Source organism: Podarcis melisellensis (assembly GCF_964234715.1).
Source record: "Podarcis melisellensis genome assembly, chromosome: 9".
NCBI classification, from domain to species: domain Eukaryota; kingdom Metazoa; phylum Chordata; class Lepidosauria; order Squamata; family Lacertidae; genus Podarcis; species Podarcis melisellensis.
Window position 1 is genome coordinate 5,708,281 of NC_138541.1, and position 19,511 is coordinate 5,727,791.

The 19,511-nt window shown below is 45.3% G+C and overlaps 2 protein-coding genes across 4 annotated transcripts in view; one reads left to right on the plus strand and one right to left on the minus strand.

The window, feature by feature from the left end:
• Window positions 1–19,511, plus strand: part of LZTS3 (leucine zipper tumor suppressor family member 3) — a 327,722-nt gene that overhangs the window by 219,156 nt on the left and 89,055 nt on the right. The gene's annotated exons all lie outside the window — the stretch shown is intronic.
• The window catches only part of PTPRA (protein tyrosine phosphatase receptor type A), a 139,718-nt gene continuing 127,747 nt past the window's right edge, over window positions 7,541–19,511 (minus strand). For 2 of the 3 annotated variants that reach the window (XM_081924931.1, XM_081924930.1), the window contains 6 exons: window positions 19,148–19,224; window positions 17,601–17,735; window positions 15,317–15,442; window positions 13,450–13,601; window positions 12,419–12,554; window positions 10,950–11,361 (listed from right to left, as the gene is read on the minus strand). In XM_081924931.1, the coding sequence (XP_081781057.1) occupies window positions 11,287–11,361; window positions 12,419–12,554; window positions 13,450–13,601; window positions 15,317–15,442; window positions 17,601–17,735; window positions 19,148–19,224 (701 nt within the window). In that variant the 3' untranslated portion in view covers window positions 10,950–11,286. Of the gene's footprint in view, window positions 8,255–8,481; window positions 11,362–12,418; window positions 12,555–13,449; window positions 13,602–15,316; window positions 15,443–17,600; window positions 17,736–19,147; window positions 19,225–19,511 lie in introns of those variants that run through there. The other variant, XM_081924929.1, reaches the window with a different exon arrangement.

Consider the following 19,511-nt stretch of genomic DNA (forward strand, 5'->3'; position numbering starts at 1 on the left):
CCAGACTCTGGGTCCTTGGTTTCCAAATGAGATGCAAAAGCTGCTCTCATCAGAAAAGAGATTTGGGGAGCCATGTCATCAGCTGGTGTTGGTCCCCTGTGCTTCATTAAGTCCAAGGTCAACACAGCCGTCTACCAGGAGATTTTGGAGCACTTCATGCTTCCTTCCGCAGACGAGCTTTATGGGGTGCTGATTTCATTTTCCAGCAGGACTTTGTCACCTGCCCACACTGCCAAAAGTACCAATACCTGGTTCAATGCCCATGGGATTACTGTGCTTGATTGGCCAGCAAATTCGCCTGACCTGAACCCCATAGAGAATCTATGGGGCATTGCCAAGAGAAAGATGAAAGACATGAGACTGAGCAATGCAGAAGAGCTGAAGGCTGCTATTGAAGCTTCCTGGTCTTCCATAACACCTCAGCAGTGCCACAGGCTGATAGCATCCATGCCACGCCGCATTGAGGCAGTAATTGATGCAAAAGGGGCCCAAACCAAGTACTGAGTACATGTGCATGCTTCTATTTCTCAGAGGTCCAGTATTGCTCTATTTGCAGTCCTTGTTTTGCTTATTTCATTTAATATTCTAATTTTCTGAGATTGTTAATTTGGGGTTTTCTTCAGCTGTACGCCATGATCATCACAATTATAACAAATAAAGGCTTGACATATCTCGCTTTGCATGTCATGAGTCTATCTCATATATTAGTTTCACCTTTTAAGTTGAATTACTGAAATAAATGAACTTTTCCACAATATTCTAATTTTCCGAGTTTCACCTGTATAAACTTGGAAAGTATAAAAAAAAACTTTTTTTTTTAAAAAAAAGCAGGGCTGGGGACCTGTGACCTTTCTGACATGGCTGGAACCCATCGGCCGCAGCCAGCAGAGCCAATGGTCAGGGATTGTATGAGTTGTAGCCCAAGAAAATGCCAGAGGCCACTGCAGAAAAGCAGGAGAAAGGAAAAAGAGATTACATGGGTTCAGCCAAGCGAAGGCTTGCATGGAAGAGAGAGAGAAATATGAGCATCTTTCCAAGTATGGTCCATGCTCTGATGTCAGGGCAGATGACGCTGTGGCATCCAAGGCTTAATCCGTGGGCTGAAGGATGCAGCTTGCCAGAAGCTCCCCAAGGTATGACCATGACCAGTTAATTCCATAATACTGTACAGTGTTAATTGGGATGGCGGTGACCTTTCGATCAGCGTTGGCTTGCAGTCCGGTGGAAGCATTGGAAACGTAGCTTTGCAGAGAGGCAGCGGGGAGCCAGGCGATGAAATGTCACACGGATCTCTCTCATGGAAGACAGAGCCCTAGATGCCCTCAGGTCTTCCTCTCGCAGATGGCAGAGCGGATTGCTCTACAAACTCAGAGAACCCTTAATGTTGCTTATTCAGGGAGAGGCTCTGTCGTTCTAAAAATTCTGCCAAATTGAGACGGTCACTTCCAGGCTGCCAATCCGCTGTCTGTTTAAAATTCTGTGCATGCTCCTCACCACACTGCGGTTAGAATTCCAAGTTCCTAATAATTTAAAAGAATACACGGGGAAATCTTATCCTGCCCCTCCATTCTCTCAGCTCCCGCCCCCTCGTGGCAGGAAGACTCTAAGGTAGGAGTGAGGCAGCTTTGATCTTGCACTTTGATCTTAAACTAAAGTGAAATATACTCGGAGTCGAGAGTGGATTTCATGCTCTTTATTCGGCTCATAGTGGTGAGGAGGAATGAAAGTTCCCTCAAAGTATCTGCTGTATATACATTATTTACACAATGGGCTGCACGTGATTGGCTAATTCCGGAATTCTCCTGTAGGCCAATCAGGTTGTGGATTCACTTCCATCTGGAGCTGGATTGGGTGGCTCCTGCAGACCAATCAGACTGCTGCATTGTTCAAGGACCAATCAGACTGCTGCATTTTGGATCAGTACATAACACCAAGTTAATCTATGGAACTCTCTCCCCCAGGAAGCAGTGTTGGCCTTAAAAGTTAGATGGACTTAAAAGAGGATTAGAAAAATTCACGGAGGAGAAAGCTATCAATGGCTACCAGTCATGGCGGCCATGCTCTACCTCCACAGCAATGCTTCTGAATACCTGTTGCTGGGAACCACTGGAGGGGAGAGGGATCTTGTGGGTTTCCCACAGGTTGGCCACTGTGAGAACAGCATGTTGGACTAGATGAGCCACTGGCTTGATCCAGCAAGCTCTTCTTATCCAGCAGTACCAGCTGCAGCCCCAGTAAACAGACCACAAGGGAGGACCACACATAGCAAACCTTCCACCAGTATAACTTCAAGGCTGCAAAAGACCTGACGCGCAGTTGAGTCTGAATGAGACAATCGCAGCAATGGAACCAGTTAGCGGAGGATATCCATCGGTGCAAAATGCACAGGCATTTTCCATGCGCATTTGGCAGCTCTCCCTGAAACTGCTAGCAGTAGGCGTCCGCAACAACGTGCTCCTATTCAGCGGCCGTTGCTACCCAAGTTCATTTCTGCAGTGGCCTCTTTTCGTGACTGCAACGTGATTCAGCGACTCGTAAGCCTGAATGAGAACTTGCCCTGTCACTTGGCGGAAAGGGGTTTCATAAAAATCGCAGAATCGTTGGAAGGGACCCTAAGGGACATCTAGTCCAGCCCCCTGCAATGCAGGAATTTCAAACCAGGGTTTCAAACCAGCCAACCACCTTGAGCAAAGGTTAAAAAGGCAACAAGAACATTTTTTTTGGAACTCAGCTGCCACTAGATGCCTTGGCGATATAATTCTAACCCCGTGACTCCAATTATTAATTCAGTGTTACAAGCACATCATGGTGCATGTTTTAAATTGAGACCCCTTTAAACAGCTGGAGTTAGTTCAAATGAAATGGTTTGACAAAGAATGTAGCACATTGAGGAAGACGGTGAGGAAACAGATGCAGAGAGCTCATGCTTCTCCCAGAGGCCTAGTGCAAGGTGCTATGTGAAAACTTTGATGAGATTACACAAAAATTGCAGCCAAGAAAACTAGTTTTCCCGCTGCCCTGAAACTAGCTGCAACGGGATGAATTCAGCTTATTTCTGGCATTTAGCTTCTAGTAAACTTTGGGAAGGAAAGCTTTGATAAACCTAGAGCTGCTTCAAACACAGGAAATCATAGAATTGTCGAGCTGGAAGGGACCCCAAGGGTCATCTAGTCCAACCCCCTGCAGGATTGAACCACCAACCTTCTGTTTAGCAGCCAGAAAGTCTTTAACAGCCACACAAACTCTTCTGACACACCTTTGGGCTTGGCAAATGAACAGTGGCAAGATTAGTACTGTACACTTATCAGACTGTACACACTGTACACCTAAGATTCACAGCCTAGGACCCTCATACCTACGGGTCCGCCTCTCCCGGTATGCCCCACAGAGGACCTTAAGGTCCATAAATAGCAACACCCTAGAGGTCCCGGGCCCTAAGGAAGTCAGATTAGCCTCAACCAGAGCCAGGGCCTTCTCAGTGATGGCTCCGGTCTGGTGGAACGCTCTGTCTCATGAGACCAGGGCCCCGCAGGATCTGATTTATTTCCGCAGGGCCTGTAAGACAGAGTTGTTCTGCCTGGACTTTGGCTTGGAATCAACTTGATTCCCTTCCCCTCTTCTCTCCCCCCCCCCTTCCTCCTCCTGTGATGGAACTCCTATTTGGGGACTTTCCTGGCTTTTTCGGGCCCATGTAGGACCAGTCTGGAAAGTTAGCCTTGGTGAAGACTTGACATTTTCATCCCTCCCCCCAAGTTTTTTATTTGAGTTTCCATTGAAATGAGGCTGTATTTTAATGTTTTAATGTTGTATTTTAATCTTGTTTTTAAGTTGTATTTCAATCAATTTGTTATAAAACCACAGAGCCTAGGACTTGCTGATCAGAAGGTCGGAGGTTCGAATCCCCACGACGGGGGGAGCTCCCGTTGCTCGGTCCCTGCTCCTGTCCACCTAGCAGTTCAAAAGCACGTCAAAGTGCAAGTAGATAAATAGGTACCACTCCGGCAGGAAGGTAAACGGCGTTTCTGTGCACTGCTCTGGTTCGCCAGAAGCGGCTTAGTCATGCTGGCCACATGACCCGGAAGCTGTACTGTACACCGCCTCCCTCGGCCAGTAAAGCGAGATGAGCGCTGCAACCCCAGAGTCGGCCACGACTGGACCTAATGGTCAGGGGTCCCTTTACCTTTACCTTTACCCACCCTGAGCCCGGTCTTGGGTGGGGAGGGTGGGGTATAAATAAAATTTATTATTATTATTATTATTATTATTATTATTATTGGAAACGACACGGTCCTGGCTTTGCCATGTTGGGAATCAACTGCGGTTTTGTAAGAGAAAGGCTTCAATGGAGCCTTAGAAAAGGCTGAGCCCTGGGGCTTTATGTCATCGGCTGTTCCTTACCTTGAAGCAGCAGCTCCCACAGGCTCTTCCGGGAAATGCTTTGGAGACCACAAAAAGTAAAAACCAGGACACCTCAAAAGTATTTTTATGCAATTACAATAACGCTAAGAAAACAGACGTTTTTACACCTTTGAAATCACGGATGTTACCGGGCAGCCCTAGGAGAACCCAGCTTCCAATCTGGGTTTTAACGTGGGGCTTGTTCAATACTCTGCTCTGAAATGACTTTGTAATCAGGACCCAAATTCCAGTGGGTGTGGATAGCTTAGTAGTGGTGAAAGGGACTTGCAAATCTGGGGTGAATGTTGATGCCTGGGATCCTTAACTCTCTCTCCTCCCCCTAAAAAGCCATATCACACTACTATCAAGGTTTGCACCCAAGGTGGTCTGGCTTAACCAGTTGACATATCTCCTCTTTTTCAGGGGTATCATTTCTGTCCGGGCGAATTTTTAAAATTTGCAAAAAATATCCGGGATTTGTTTGTTTGTCCCTTCCTGCTGGGCTGCCTCTTTCTGCTTCTCCTTTATCAACGTGATTGGGGGGAAGAGAGAAAAAGGAAGGTGTTATGAACCACTACTTAATAGAAGGCTTACTTCTGTGTGCATTGGGGAGGGGGCGTAAATCAGCCAAGTATCTCTTTCTTGCCCGCCTATTGGATTTCGAGGTACCTGTTTTGCACCATCATCCTGTATATATATCACAGCTTCTATAGCCTACATATAGCAGGGGTATTTAAAATGAGCATCATTATAGCCACTCGTAGTCAAAAGTAGAAGTCGGCAAATGTGTCCTCTTTTTTGCTCTTCAAAATATGGCAGCCCTAGCATAGAGCTAACCTATAATGAAACCCAGACATTGTTGCCATTATTGACACTAGTATAACCAGTACAAACCAGGCTCCCGCTGGGGTGGTCAATACAGATGACCATTCTCATTCTGACCCTTATGTTTCCCTCCCCTTATGGTTTTGATTTATGGGCTACTTTTAAAATGAGGCTGCATTTTAAATTGCATTTTAACCTGCATTTTAAATTGGTTCCCCCCCCCTTATGTTTTTACTGTGATTTTACTGGTGTTAGCTGCCCTGAGCCCAGCTCTGGCTGGGGAGGGCGGAGTATAAATAAAAATTATTATTATTATTATTATTATTCAGCTGCACATGATAGGTGGCAAGAGTCTCTGTACTTCTTTGCCAAGACAAATGCCACTAAACTCCAGTGAGAACTCTAGGGGGCTCTACGTTCAAGTCAATGTTCTATAAATCTGTTTGGGGAACAGATTGTTTGTTTTTTTAATAAAAATTTTTTATTGATTTTTCCAACACATAATAAAAGACAAACACATTACAAAACAAAAACATACACCACATTAAACATATACCGACTTCCCCGTACCTCCCTTTCGCTGCATCCTTATTCCAAAGTTCTTTAGCAACCCTTTAATCAGTTTATCTATTGGTTCCCTTTCATTAAATTTCTTTAAACTTAATATTTACAGCTGTATTTCTCTACTTCTTACCCCTTGACATCTCAACACTCCTCAATTTTACAACAGTTTTTAAGATATAATTTAAACTTCTTCCAGTCCTCTTCCACTGTCTCTTTCCCCTGATCTCGGATTCTGCCGGTCATCTCTGCTAGTCCCATGAAGTCTGTCACCTTCGTCTGCCATTCTTCCAGAGTAGGTAGTTCTTGCATCTTCCAATACTTTGCCAGAAGAATTCTTGCTGCTGTGGTAGCATACATAAAAAAGGTTCTGTCCTTCTTTGGCACCAATTGGCCAACCATGCCCAGGAGAAAAGCCTCAGGTTTCTTAGGAAAAGTCCATTTAAGGACCTTCTTAATTTCATTATAGATCATTTCCCAGAAGGCTTTAATCTTTGGGCAGGTCCACCAAAGGTGGTAAAAGGTACCTTCAGTCTCATTACATTTCCAACATTTATTATTGGGCAAATGGTATATTTTTGCTAATTTGACTGGGGTCATGTACCACCTGTAAATCATTTTCATTATGTTTTCTTTTAAGGCATTACATGCCGTGAATTTAACACCGGTGGTCCATAACTGTTCCCAGTCAGCAAACATGATGTCATGACCGATATCCTGTGCCCATTTAATCATAGCTGATTTCACTGTTTCATCCTGTGTATTCCATTTCAACAGCAAATTGTACATTCTAGACAAGATCTTAGTATTGGGTTCTAACAGTTCTGTTTCCAACTTTGACCTCTCCTTCTGAAATCCTATTTTCCTGTCCGGGGAACAGATTGTTTGAAAGCTGAAAGTGGTTTGGGGAGAAGTCGGCTTCAGCTCAGGCCAGTGGTTCTCAAAGGGTGTGGCAGGAGAGGACAGCAAGGTGTGGCAATAAAATTCAGGGACGATCAAAGAAACATTTCAGTGTAGTATAGTTTAGTATCGAAATATGTTTTTATTTGCAGAATATGAATAGGTATCTTTTCAAAATGAGAGCAAGAGCGATACTGAGGACAACATTGTTGTGAACAGGGATTTTCAACTTGGAGGAATATGAAAGATCGGAAAAGAGAAAGGCTTCTTTGTGTTGATGTGGAGGTGAGTTTTTGTTTGGCTCAAATTAGGATATAAATGAGATTACCTGGCACAAGCAAGCTCACACCTCTCACTGAGTTTGTATACGTGCTTAAGGTACATATGTAAGAGGCTCGTTTATAATTATATTTTGGGAATGGTTCATGTTCTTATGTAGCTACATTGCTTCATACTTTCTGGATATCCAATGATATTATAAAGTACACTGCTAGTTGTTTCTTTTTGTTTTCCAATGTATTTCTTAGGATTAAAAAGAAATGATGTGCATGAGCAAATCTTTATTTGAAAGTGTGGCCCAGAGAAAAAAGTTTGAGAGCCACTGGATTAAACCCTCATAAGGCCCATACAACAGGCGGCCAGCCAGTGTCTAAGAGCACACAGGGGTATTTTGGGGCTTGTTAGCCAGCACACTTGAAAACAAGATGATGGCAGAGCTAAACCAGTCAATATATCCTAATGAATGAAGGTTCAAACCCCAGGCCAAGTGGCTTTTCGTCCTGCTAGAACACACGCACCCACACCCTGGCCAATGTGATCCACGTTAACGTTGCTGTTAAAGAAATACGCAGGCCACTTTAAAAAAAAAAGCATTTACTTAGTCAACAAAAAATAAATACAAGATATTAAGACATTCAGAATGAAGGCAGCATGGAGTTACAGCTACTGAAAACAAACAGAAGGGAAACGGCAACTTTTGCTCTGGCCTGCCTCAGCAGCTGATGTGGCAGATCTGCAAGGGGGGGGAGTGGGGCAGAGGGGGGGCAGCATGTCATTTTTGGCACATAAGGACTTTGCCCCTAAAGCTAAGACACCAACTGCGTGCACTCGCAGCAAAAAAACCCCCACAACGGTAGCGGATACTGTTTTAAGCAGCATACAGACACCACGCTCTGAGCAGCTGTATGGTTGCATCCCAGGCAGGTGTTTGTTCTGGGCAGAAAGTGCCCTGGCAAGACTTTGCCCCAGAGGACTTGAGGGCACAAGTTGGCAATGCGAGGTGCACCATCGCACCTGGATTACGAGGGGCACACCGGACCAAGACCTCTTTTTTTAACACTGCCCCCCCTTGCTGCTTGGGGTTAAACAGGCGGTATATATCGCCATATACAAAGTCAGACCGCTTACTCTGGCTGGAAGCAGCGCTCCTACGTCCCACGTCTCGAACAGCTGGCAATCCTTTTAGTAGGAAATGCCAGGGTTGTTTCAGGGGCTTCATGAATGCCAATCGCAGGTCGTCCCCCCACCATCTCTTAATGCATGTAGCTGCTCTTCCAACAACCTACTTAGCCTTAACAAAAAAAATTCCTTCCAGTAGCACCTTAAAGACCAACTAAGTTAGTTCTTGGTATGAGCTTTCGTGTGCATGCACACTTCTTCAGATACATGCATGTACACGAAAGCTCATACCAAGAACTAACTTAGTTGGTCTTTAAGGTGCTACTGGAAGGAATTTTTTTTTTGTTTTGACTATGGCAGACCAACACGGCTACCTATCTGTAACTGGAACTACTTAGCCTTGTGTGCCACTTACGCACGTTCCTTTGAAAAGCATGCCACCTCTGTGATAAACATTCTGTTAGAAGAATGCCATGTAGAAGCTAACAGGCGTAGGGAACCTGTGGCTCCCTGTATGCTGGTTGCCCACTAGAGGTTTTGGGACTTCCAACTCCCACCAGACCCATCTCCAAGCCAGAGTCAGGGAGCAGGGTGCAAACTGCAGCCTTGCAACATCTGGAGAGCCACAGATTTCTACATCCCTCCTTTATGTGGGCACCAAGCAGGGTGGGCACAGCTGCACTGACCGCCAACTTAAGATGGTGGCCTAAGGTTGAATGCCTTAGGCCCCTGACCCTGATCACTTACATATATTTGCAAGAGCCTACTAAGCTCTCTTCAGTCCTGCAAGAAAGAAAATAAAGGAGACCAAGACCAATTATTGATGCTTGTCGGTTCTCCTACTTGTGCCAGCTGGGGAAAAGCCAGAAAAGGGATAAGATTGGCATCCGGCTGGCGACGTTGGACTCTCCCTCAAAATGGCTTTTGGGCAGCTAACTAGTAAGAGCTGCTAAGCAATGGGACCAAGAGTCCTAAAGCATACATGGTGCCTCAAAAGAATAAAAGGAACTCAACAGCTTTTGGAGATCATATCTGGTTTAGGCCAAAACCTGACTGCCAATCAGCTTGGCCACTTACAGGAGACGTTTAAGACGCATTCCTTGGGAAGGGTAGAAGCAGCAAAAAAACAAAAACAAAAACTTTGTAAAGCCACGCCAGTGAGAAACTTCCATTAGCTTCCAAACAATTTTTTTATCTTAAAAACAAAACCACCTCTTGCAAGCTGAGCACGTTCCAAAATAGCCAGAGACCAAGATCTGATGCGATTCGGCAAATCCCAGTTGCATCAGAAGAAGCCAGCATGTTTAATAGGATGTGTCTAAACTGCATCACACACAGAGAAGGTGCAGAGTGAGCTGATCGCGTGTCTTTTACAACAAAAGTGGGCTACATACACCTTACAGAGCCAGGCACAAACACCTCCGGTCAGCGTTCAGGCAGATGGTTCATACTTTTACATCTGTTGGGCTCTCCCACCCACACTTCCCTCTTTGCGGAGAATTTGCACCTCAAATGTACTATAAGATGTGGGTAACTCAGCCACCATCTAGTCTATTCTAGTGGCAGAAAGTGAAAGTGTGCTTGGTACTTTATATATATATTTTTGCAGATAGACAATAGGATACATCTACTATTTAAGCCATGTATGAATATTACACCAAATAACCCCGGACGTTTTTATATGGACTCGAGGGGCTGTGTTATTCACATGTTGTAATAAATTTGTGATTTGTAAAAAAAATCTGTATAGTAATTTTTAAAACCCTCTCCCCCTTGCTTTGAGCTGGATAGTGTGTGGGTTGTGAACAGACTCACCTCCCAAAACCCTCTCTGCAACACTGGACTGCTTTGCCGTCTCTGCTTAGATTGATGGCATTCACAACTCCTGGCCTTTTGACAGCAACGAGCCATTAATTGGGCCATGCATGTTAAACACGCCCCGGCCTGCCATCTCCCTAATGTATAGTCATTCACGACGGCCTAAGTTGGTAGGGAAAATGTGGAATGCTTAAGACGATCTCAGATCCAGGCCACAAAAGTCACTTCTATCTATTTATTGTTGAAATTTATATCCTGCTTTCTGTTAAAAAAAATGTTCACAGTGGCTAAGCACTCCACATACTATGGCCAGGTGGAACTCCTAAGCAATAAAGGGGCATTCAGCCCTGTGAAGACTGCAAGGGATCTCCTTAATTCTATTTCTAATGCCCGGCTATCTTGCCCCAAGTCAAGGATGCTCTTTATGATTATCCTATCCATCCCCTTGAAGGCGAAGGGATGGAGGTCACGCTTTTCCCACAGAGGGGGCTTGGTTGGTCCCTGGCAAACCAAATGTAAACCAAGATGAGACAATACCCCAAGCATACCTCGATAGAGACCTGCTTCCACACAAAAATTGGGATGGGGGGGACAAGAGGCCAGACTGGTCAAGCTATTATCAAAAAATGGACACGGGAGCTGCATTTGCTGCAAATAAAGTCGATGGTTTTGCAAGGAGGCTCCTCTATTCCTATCCCTCCCCCATTTCTCCAAAGCTGAAGAAACCTGGGCCCAACCCAACAGGACCCTCTGCTGCGCAAACCCCACCAAAATGAATGGCCGGATGCTCCACAGCTTAATAGTGCTTTTTAACGGCGTTGCATTAACGGAAGAGCAACTTTCCCTTCCCAACGGCTATTCCAAACATCGGGATACTCCAGCTATAGGGGTTTGTTGCTTCAACAAGCAGCCCTCAAACCCAGAACCCTGCAGGGCGGCCCAGTCTTCTAAGTTAGGGAGAGAGAAAACCCTGATCTTGAACACTGTACTTATAAGCCACTGGTTTGTTTGTTTTCCTTTTAAAATAAAAGGCCGATATGCAGAATCTCTTTTGGTTTTTTAAAAGGCTTTACTCCCTCAAGGAAAAAAAAAAAGATTTACAAAACAAAAACAGCCTGCATCAACTCTCCAGGAGAGAGATTTGACAATATTAATCCAAATATCACGCTATTTAATTCCCCAATAAAACATTGGAAAAAAAGTGCCTACAATCTCTTTCTAACACTTTTGCTACATATAAAATCTCCAGCTAATAGGAATCTTATGGTACCAACCCTCTAAAACAGTTAAGATATATACACATTTTTCGGGGGGCAGGGGATATTAACAAACAGAATATTACAAAGTATTAAAGAAGGCAACTCTTCTGTTGGGTGATTTTCATCTTCACTTGAAGTTGGCGTAGTCTGAAAAGGCGTCAATATATTCCTGAACCACTTTGTAGCAGAATTCGTACTGTTCCTGGAGATTAGGCAGAAAAGAAAACGCTGAGTTGGTCACGGAATGAATCGTCACTCTTCAGAGATGCTGTGGTCCTAAGGGAACCTGTCTATTAATTACAGGATGACCAAAACCAGGTAGCCCAATGTCAAACGCTACCTTCAACAGACCATCTAAGCTCAGGACCCTGTCTAGACCAGTGTTCTTCAACCCTGATTTGACAGATATTGCTGGACTGAAACTTGCATCATTCCTGAACACTGGCTAAGCTAGCTGGGGAGACGGAGACTGTAGTCTAACATCACCTGGTGGCCCAAGCTTGAGGGATGCTCAATCTGACTGGCAGAAGCTCTGCGCGGTTTTTGACAGGTGTCCTCTCCAGCCCTACCTGGAAACGCCATGGGTTGGATCTGGGACCTTCTACATACAGAGCTTGCACATCACCATCACAATTCGATGTCCGCTGGCATGGACTGATCAGTGGATGGCTGGCGGTTGGAGGCAGTGGCGTAGCGTGGGGGGTGCAGGGGAGGCCGACTGCACAGGGCGCAACATCTGGGGGTTAGGGTTAGGGGACGCAAATCCACGGCTTAGGGGGCGCAAATTACTTGCCTTGCCCCGGGTGCTGACAACCCACGCTATGCCACTGGTTGGAGGGTTTGACCTGGATGGTGTTTTGGTTCCTCAAACTCTAAATTTTTGGCTTTGAGCAGAAACGGCCATTTCCACAACCAGAAACTGACGCTGGCCAGAGCAAGAGGCACTCTAGCTCAGTGGCAGAGACCTGGGGGTGTGTGTATGTAAGAGGGCTTGTTGCATTCAGGCCCTGCTTATGGTTGCCCCTATGGGCTATGGTCCCACCTGTGGGATCCTCTCTCTTTCTTATGAGCTAGAAAGTCTTTGTATCCCAGTTCCTTACACAGGTACAAGAGAGAGAGGAAAGAGATGGGGTTCTGATGGGCGGGAGGGAATGATAGGATCCGCTCACACTTGCAGGAGGGAATTTCTTGCTGCTCCACCCACTCAGCCACCCAGCCTCACCCACCCACCCACTCCACAAACAGCAGCCCATGCCTACCAGTGTTTGGACCATGTGCGGCCTCTGTAACCTCAAACTCTTCACTGTCTGAAAGACATCTAGAATTCCTTCAGCCTTGACTCTCTCCAAAACAGTGCCCAACGCACAGAAGGTCCCTGTTCGGCCAGCTCCAGCACTGGGGGGGGGGGGGGAAACAAAAGACAAAACAACAACACACCTGTGAGTGACAAACACAGACCTTCCTGTTGCCTGAACCACTCCGCTGTCAAGCAGCTCTTTCTGATGGCAAGAGCTGTTGACGGGAGAATGGATCCCCCTTAGAATATGGTGGCCTCTCCTTCCTTGGAGGTTTTTAAGCAGAGATTGGATGGCCATTTGTCAGGGATGCTTCAAGCTGAGATTCCTGCATTGAAGTGGGGTTGACCCTCGGGTACCCTCCAACTCTACAATTATATGATGGAATAATAATAATAATAATAATAATAATAATAATAATAATAATAATAATTTATTTATACCCCGCCCATCTGGCTGGGTTTCCCCAGCCACTCTGGGTGGCTTCCAACTGAATATCAAAAACAAGACAGCATCAGACATTAAAAACTTCCCTAAGCAGGGCCGCCTTCAGTTGTCTTTTAAAAGCAAAATAGTTGTTTATTGCCTTGACATCTGCTGGGAGGGCGTTCCACAGGGTAGGCGCCACTACCAAGAAGGCCCTCTGCCTGGTTCCCTGTAACCTCACTTCTTGTAGCGAGGGAACCGCCAGTAGGCCCTCGGCGCTGGACCTCAGTGTCTGGGCCAGACGATGGGGGTGGAGACGCTCCTTCAGGTATACAGGACTGAGGCCGTATACCCCATCTCCTGATCTGTGGCCCAAGGGAAATACTGGCACCAATCTTAACAGTGGTTACTGTCTAGCCAGGACCTCAACCCAATCCCTGGTACCCTTAGGAGGCGTTGTGGCAATGCCAGCAACTTCATGCAACGTACTCCTTGCCACTAAAGCGCCTCTTGGGTAGCATGTTTCGCCAATTCTTGCTGCCCAGAAATCTCGCAGCCCCTTTGATTACCTGCAGTGCACAGTAATGGGGTGGTTTCCGGACTGTTGCTGCTGCTTCTGCACAGCTGCAATGATGTTGATCATTCCTTTTCCATCAGTGGGGATGCCCACCTCCGGCCAGCCGTGGAAGTGGAACTGTCTGATCTGCCGGGTTTTGTTTTCCTGGTCGGGGGGGGGGGGGGGGAAAAAGAAAAGAGAAAATCTCAGAAAAGCCTGAATCTGAATCCAGGCAGACTCGGGGATGGGGGTTCATCTGTAACCTCTGGAAACTGTCAAGTAGGCAAGCAATAGCAACCACATTCTTCACCAGGAGTTGCTGCCTGGTGAATAATATTTTTGGAGGACTGCTAGCATCCTGAGATGCGTTTGCAGGAGGAATTAAAAGTTATCCCTCCAAGTATAAAAATCGGGGATACAGCAAGAACAGCACGTGCCCTTAACCAGGCTACATACCCCTAGGACAGAGCTCTCCAAATTTTTCATGTTGGCGACATGCTTTTTGGACATGAATCATTTCACAACACAGTAATTCAGTCTTACTTGCAAACCAGAGGATAAGCTAACCCCCTTCCAGCAAAGGAAGCGTTTGCAAAATGCGCCGACACACTAACGTGTTAGAAAAACTCAGTCCTAGGAGCTAACAAAAGGGATTGTTGTTGTTTTTTTAAAAAATATTTATACTTTTAAAGTTTATACATTTCACTAATTTTACAATCATTTGGGCATTTCAAAACTTGACTTCCTTCCCCCCCTTTCTGCTGTTCCTTGAATTTTATTTTTAATATCTTCTGCATATCCAAATCAACTTAATTTGCTCATTTATTCATCTACTTTCAATAGATACTCCTATGAAACCGCTGGTTGTTACAATAATCCTGCCAATGTTCTTATCGGTTTACAATTTATCTGTAAGCATTCAATAAACCATTTCCATTCTTTTATAAAAAGTTTGTTTCTCCATTTCTGCATATTCCACAAGTTTTTGAATCCCTTCTTCCTTTGCTGGGACTTCTGCTTCTTTCCATTTTGGGGCAAGTAACATTCTTGCCGCTGAGCAAAAGGGATTGTTGATAGCAAAGGACTTCGAGGGAAACCTTGGCTCCCATAAGACAAAGCAGCATTCTGCATTAAGTGGAGATGGAGAGATACAAAGGCTTTCCCCGTGAGACACAAGATTTACCCACCCAGGAAGAATGGCAGATGAAGTTGATGGACTATATGGAACTGGCGGAAATGACTGGCAGAATCCGAGACCAGGGAGAAGAGTCGGTAGAAGAAGATTGGAAGAAATTTAAAGACTATTTACAGAAACACTGTAAAATTAAGGAATGTTAGAAGGATGCTGGAATGAAGTTATGTGGTTTTAGCAGTAATGTTATAAAGGGGTATGTAAAAATGGATTGTTAACAGGTGAAAATGTAAAGTTACAATATATTAAGATAAAATATCAAGATAAAAGCAAAAATGGTAAGGACTTGCTGAAACAACTACTGAACTAGAATACAAAAAAGGGAGGTGTGAGGAGGTCAGGGAAACAAGCAAATGAAAGGCAAGACATGGAAAGACTGATTTGTTTTTAATTGTCTTTATTTTTCTGTACTTTGTATTTTTTGCCTCTTCTTTCTTTCTTTCTTTCTTTCTTTCTTTCTTTCTTTCTTTCTTTCTTTCTTTCTTTTCTGTAACTTTTTTGAAACTTTAATAAATATTATTAAAACAAAACAAAACAAAGGCTTCCCCGTGTCTATTTTGCATCTCTGGAGGGGGCAATAAACAGTCACCGTTTCCCATTAACACTGGTAGAAGGAGAAGTGTAGGACCTGGGAAGTCAAGAGTCACCGTCACTTCTCCCAGAATGCACAAATTGCCCCAGCACCTACCCTGGTATTTGATACTAGCAGGTCCCGGACTGTGTAACTCTCACATTCCTCCTCTTTCTTCAACTCCACGGTTATATCTCCATAGGACACAGAGCCGTCAGAAGGCCAATACTGGGCACATTTCTCCTGAGAGGTCAGAAAGCAGGCAAGACAACAAAGGGGAAAGCAGTTAGACAGACAACATAAGGATCCATGAGAATCCTTCGGAAAAACAATCTCTCAAAGGACCTGCTGATGGCATTTTACCACTGTACTGTGGAGAGTGTATTAACTTATGGTCTGTGCATGTGGTTTGGGAGCTGCACGGTCAAGGGAAAAAACAATGCCGTCCAGGGTTGTAAAGACTGCGGAGAGAATAACTGGGTGCACTCTTCCCACCATGGATCAAATCTATGCTTCCAGGTGCCATAAGAAAGCTGCAGAGATAGCGCAGGATAGTGCGCACCCCGGAAATGATCTCTTTCAGCTTCTGCCTTCTGGAAGACGGTACAGGGTTATAAAGACTAGGACTAGCCACCTGAGAAACAGTTTCTATCCAAATACAATTTTGGTTTTAAACGCAGTGCGAGGTAGTCTCTATGGGAGTATATTGTATTTAAAAATGGGGTATTAGAGTTTTTAGGGGGCTAACCAGGCTGGGATAGCAAGCTTGTTGGTTCTGAATGTCTTATGTAGATTTTTTTTTTCAGTTTTGTTGTTCTGTATGGGACAATGACAATAAAGATTATCGTATTGTATCCTCTAGAACAGTGTTTCCCAACGTTGAGTTTTCAGCTGTTTTTGGAATACAACTCCCATCATCCCTAGCTAGCAAGACCAGTGGTCAGGGATGATGGGAATTGTAGTCCAAAAACAACCGGAGACCCAAGGCTGGGAAACACTGCTCTAGAAGACCAAGCATGAGTTCCTCCCTGGCCTCCTTTCTGCCTCCCCCCCCCACCAGTTTTTCTCAGGAAGAGGAACATGTGACAGCACTGAGGAAGGCAATAGTCCTTTATAAAAGGGGCAGCCTGGGACATATATCACAATGCTGAGAATTCTGAACACAAAGGTATGGAGACAGGGACCAAGCCTGCATAGGTCTTCTTGCTAGATGCAGTGCTTACCTCATTTATCCTCTTGCTGGCTGAAAAGACATGACGAACTGATGAATCTGCCTCATGCCCTGCCGGACTACTGCACTGCCTACCCGAGAAGCGGCTCTCCAAGGTCTCAGGCAGAGGTCTGTCTCAGACCTGCTACCTGGGATCCTTTTAAGGTACAAGTGACGGGGACCAAACACGAGGCCTTTCACAACCACAGTGTGTTCTCTGTCACACTCCAAGAAGGGTACAGGGCTCTACAGTTTCTCCCAATGGTTGCGTAGCGGGAAAGACTGAAGCCCATTAAAGGATTCAGCATCTTTGACGCTGAGCAATAATGCAATTATTACTGCAATGCGTTAAGACAGTTAGGAAGCTTTAGCTGGTGCAGAATTTGGTGGCCAGGTTGCTCATTGGGGCAAGACGGTTTGAGCATCTCACACCCATCCTGGCCCGATTGCACTGCCAATTAGTTTCCAGGCCCATTTCAAAGTCCTGGTTATAAACTATAAAGCCTTAAATGGCTCAGGACCGCAATATCTCAAGGACCCAGACTCTGTGTTCATCACCTGAAGCCCTTCTTTGTATGCCTCCTACATGTGCGGTCCAGAGGGTGGCAACACAAGAACAGGGCCTTTTCTGCAATGGCTCCCTGTCTGTGGAATGCTCTCCCCAGGGAGTTTGCCTGGCGCTTTCATTATATATTTTTATGCGCCAGGTGAAAAGGTTCTTCTTCAACCAGGCCTTGGGATGATTAATATTCTACAGCCTTTTAAATGTTTCTGTGGGAAGCGGGGAATTATTATTTTCCTGCTTGGGTTACGCTTATTTACTTGTTTTTATCCTGTATTTTATTCTGTGAACCACCCTGAGATCTTATGTTGAAGGGCAGTATATAAATCGAATAAATAAATAAAATTGTCGGAGTTAAAGGTTTTTTGGTTTTTAAAAAACAAAAACAAATGGGAGCTATGCTCAGACTTCAGTGTACAATGCAACACTTTGTACTCTGTAGTGCAATTTATCCAGACAGAGGAAGACCAGGGGCATATATATGCACTAAGCAGCTCAAAGTGGCTTGTATGTGGTTGGCCAAAGGCAGGCTTAGAGGACCAGGCACATTGAAGTTTCTGCATCAGAACTGCACCACATGCCTTCAAGCTCCCTGGAGACAATTCTTGCCCACTTCCCATTTGGCTCACCTGACCCCTTTCTTCCAGCTCAGTCAACATGACAATGGAGCAGGACTTCCACTCCCAGATCATCCTCCAGAAGTCCTCTGTCGTGTGCTGGAGAGGGCCTTGGCTGGCTATGTAGGAATCCTTTTGGCGATAGCCCTGGAATGTTAAGACAGTGTGGTGTAGTGGTTAAGAGCGGTGGACTCGTAATCTGGTGAACTGGGTTCGCTTCCCCGCTCTTCCACATGCAGCTGCTGGGTGACCTTGGGCTAGTCACATTTCTCTGAAGTCTCTCAGCCCCACTCACCTCACAGGGTGGTTGTTGTGGGGGAGGAAGGGAATGGGGGAGGAAGGGAAAGGAGAATGTTAGCTGCTTTGAGACTCCTTTGGGTAGTGATAAAGCGGGATATCAAATCCAAACTCTTCTTCTTCTTTTACTATGAAGGGACGGAGCAGCGAGACTGGGCATACCCAAAGGCAAGAACAGGTACGTGGCTCCAGTAACATCTAACAACCCCCCCTCTATATATATATATATTCTCTCTTTCTTCCTCCCTCCATTCAAGAAGAGGAGGTACGTGGCTCCAGTAACATCTAACAACCCCCCCTCTCTCTATATTCTCTCTTTCTTCCTCCCTCCATTCAAGAATAGGATGCAGAGAGAAAGGAGCTTAGCCACTGGAATGTGCCCAGCAAAGGCAGGAAATTGAATTCCCAGGTAAAAGGCCTACCAGTCATGAAAGGACTTTACAACCCAGATACTTGACAAGTAATGAGAGGAAGGAGGTTAAATGAGGCGAGCGCTGATGCAGTTCTCTGCTTAACATTGACACAGACTGACACCACAATACAGAAGACCACACTACGGTAATTAACGCAAGCTTAGTCAATCTAGAATGACCATGGCTCTGTTTTCCTACAACAATTATGGATTAGACTCTCCATCCCTCCTACGCCTTTGCTGCTCTTTGAAAGCCACCCTGGTTGCAGGAATGTAATGCACGTAATGGATGCCTTTGAATTATGGTGCTGGAGGAGACTCTTGAGACTGCAAGAAGATCAAACCTCTCCATTCTGAAGGAAATCAGCCCTGAGTGCTCACTGGAAGGACAGATCATGAAGCTGAGGCTCCAATACTTTGGCCACCTCATGAGAAGAGAAGACTGCCTGGAAAAGACCCTGATGTTGAGAAAGATGGAGGGCACAAGGAGAAGGGAATGACGAAGGATGCGATGGTTGGACAGTGTTCTTGAAGCTACCAACGTGAGTTTGACCAAACTGTGGGAGGCAGTGGAAGACAGGAGTGCCTGGTGTGCTCTGGTCTATGGGGTCACGAAGAGTCGGACACGACTAAACAACAACAAAAGAGGATGTGCACAGTCCCAGGATCAGGGAGCTCTGGGTGCTAACAGTTTTATGCATGAAGTGCAGTTTCTGTTCTCCAACATGAGACAGGAGAACCTGACCAAAGAACCCAAACTTTTCATTCTAGGGCTAAAGTGGAAGCAAGGGCAATACTGAAGGCACAGAGGGAGAAGGAAGGAAGATCACAATGGGGGAAGGCCACTCACATCAATAAAGGAGGCATTCACGTAATCCGTGTTCTCTTCGCCCCTCTTCACTGGAATGATCACCCGGTTGAACTCATCTACAGGAAAGACCAGGCAAACAAGGCAACAATTTTAGAAATATTTGGCAGCAAGTTTATAGATGAAGATATTGGGTCTGAAATACTGGTGCTCAGAAGAGATGGGTTTCCACAGCAACATACAAAAGTGGAGCTGTATGACTGCACAACAGTCATGCAGGGAAGGCATACAGAATGGCAAAAAATGGTCCCTCGCATTCCAGCGCTGAACTGCTTACCATATTTTTCGCTCCATAAGACGCACCTGACCATAAGATGCACCTAGTTTTTAGAGGAGGAAAGGGGGG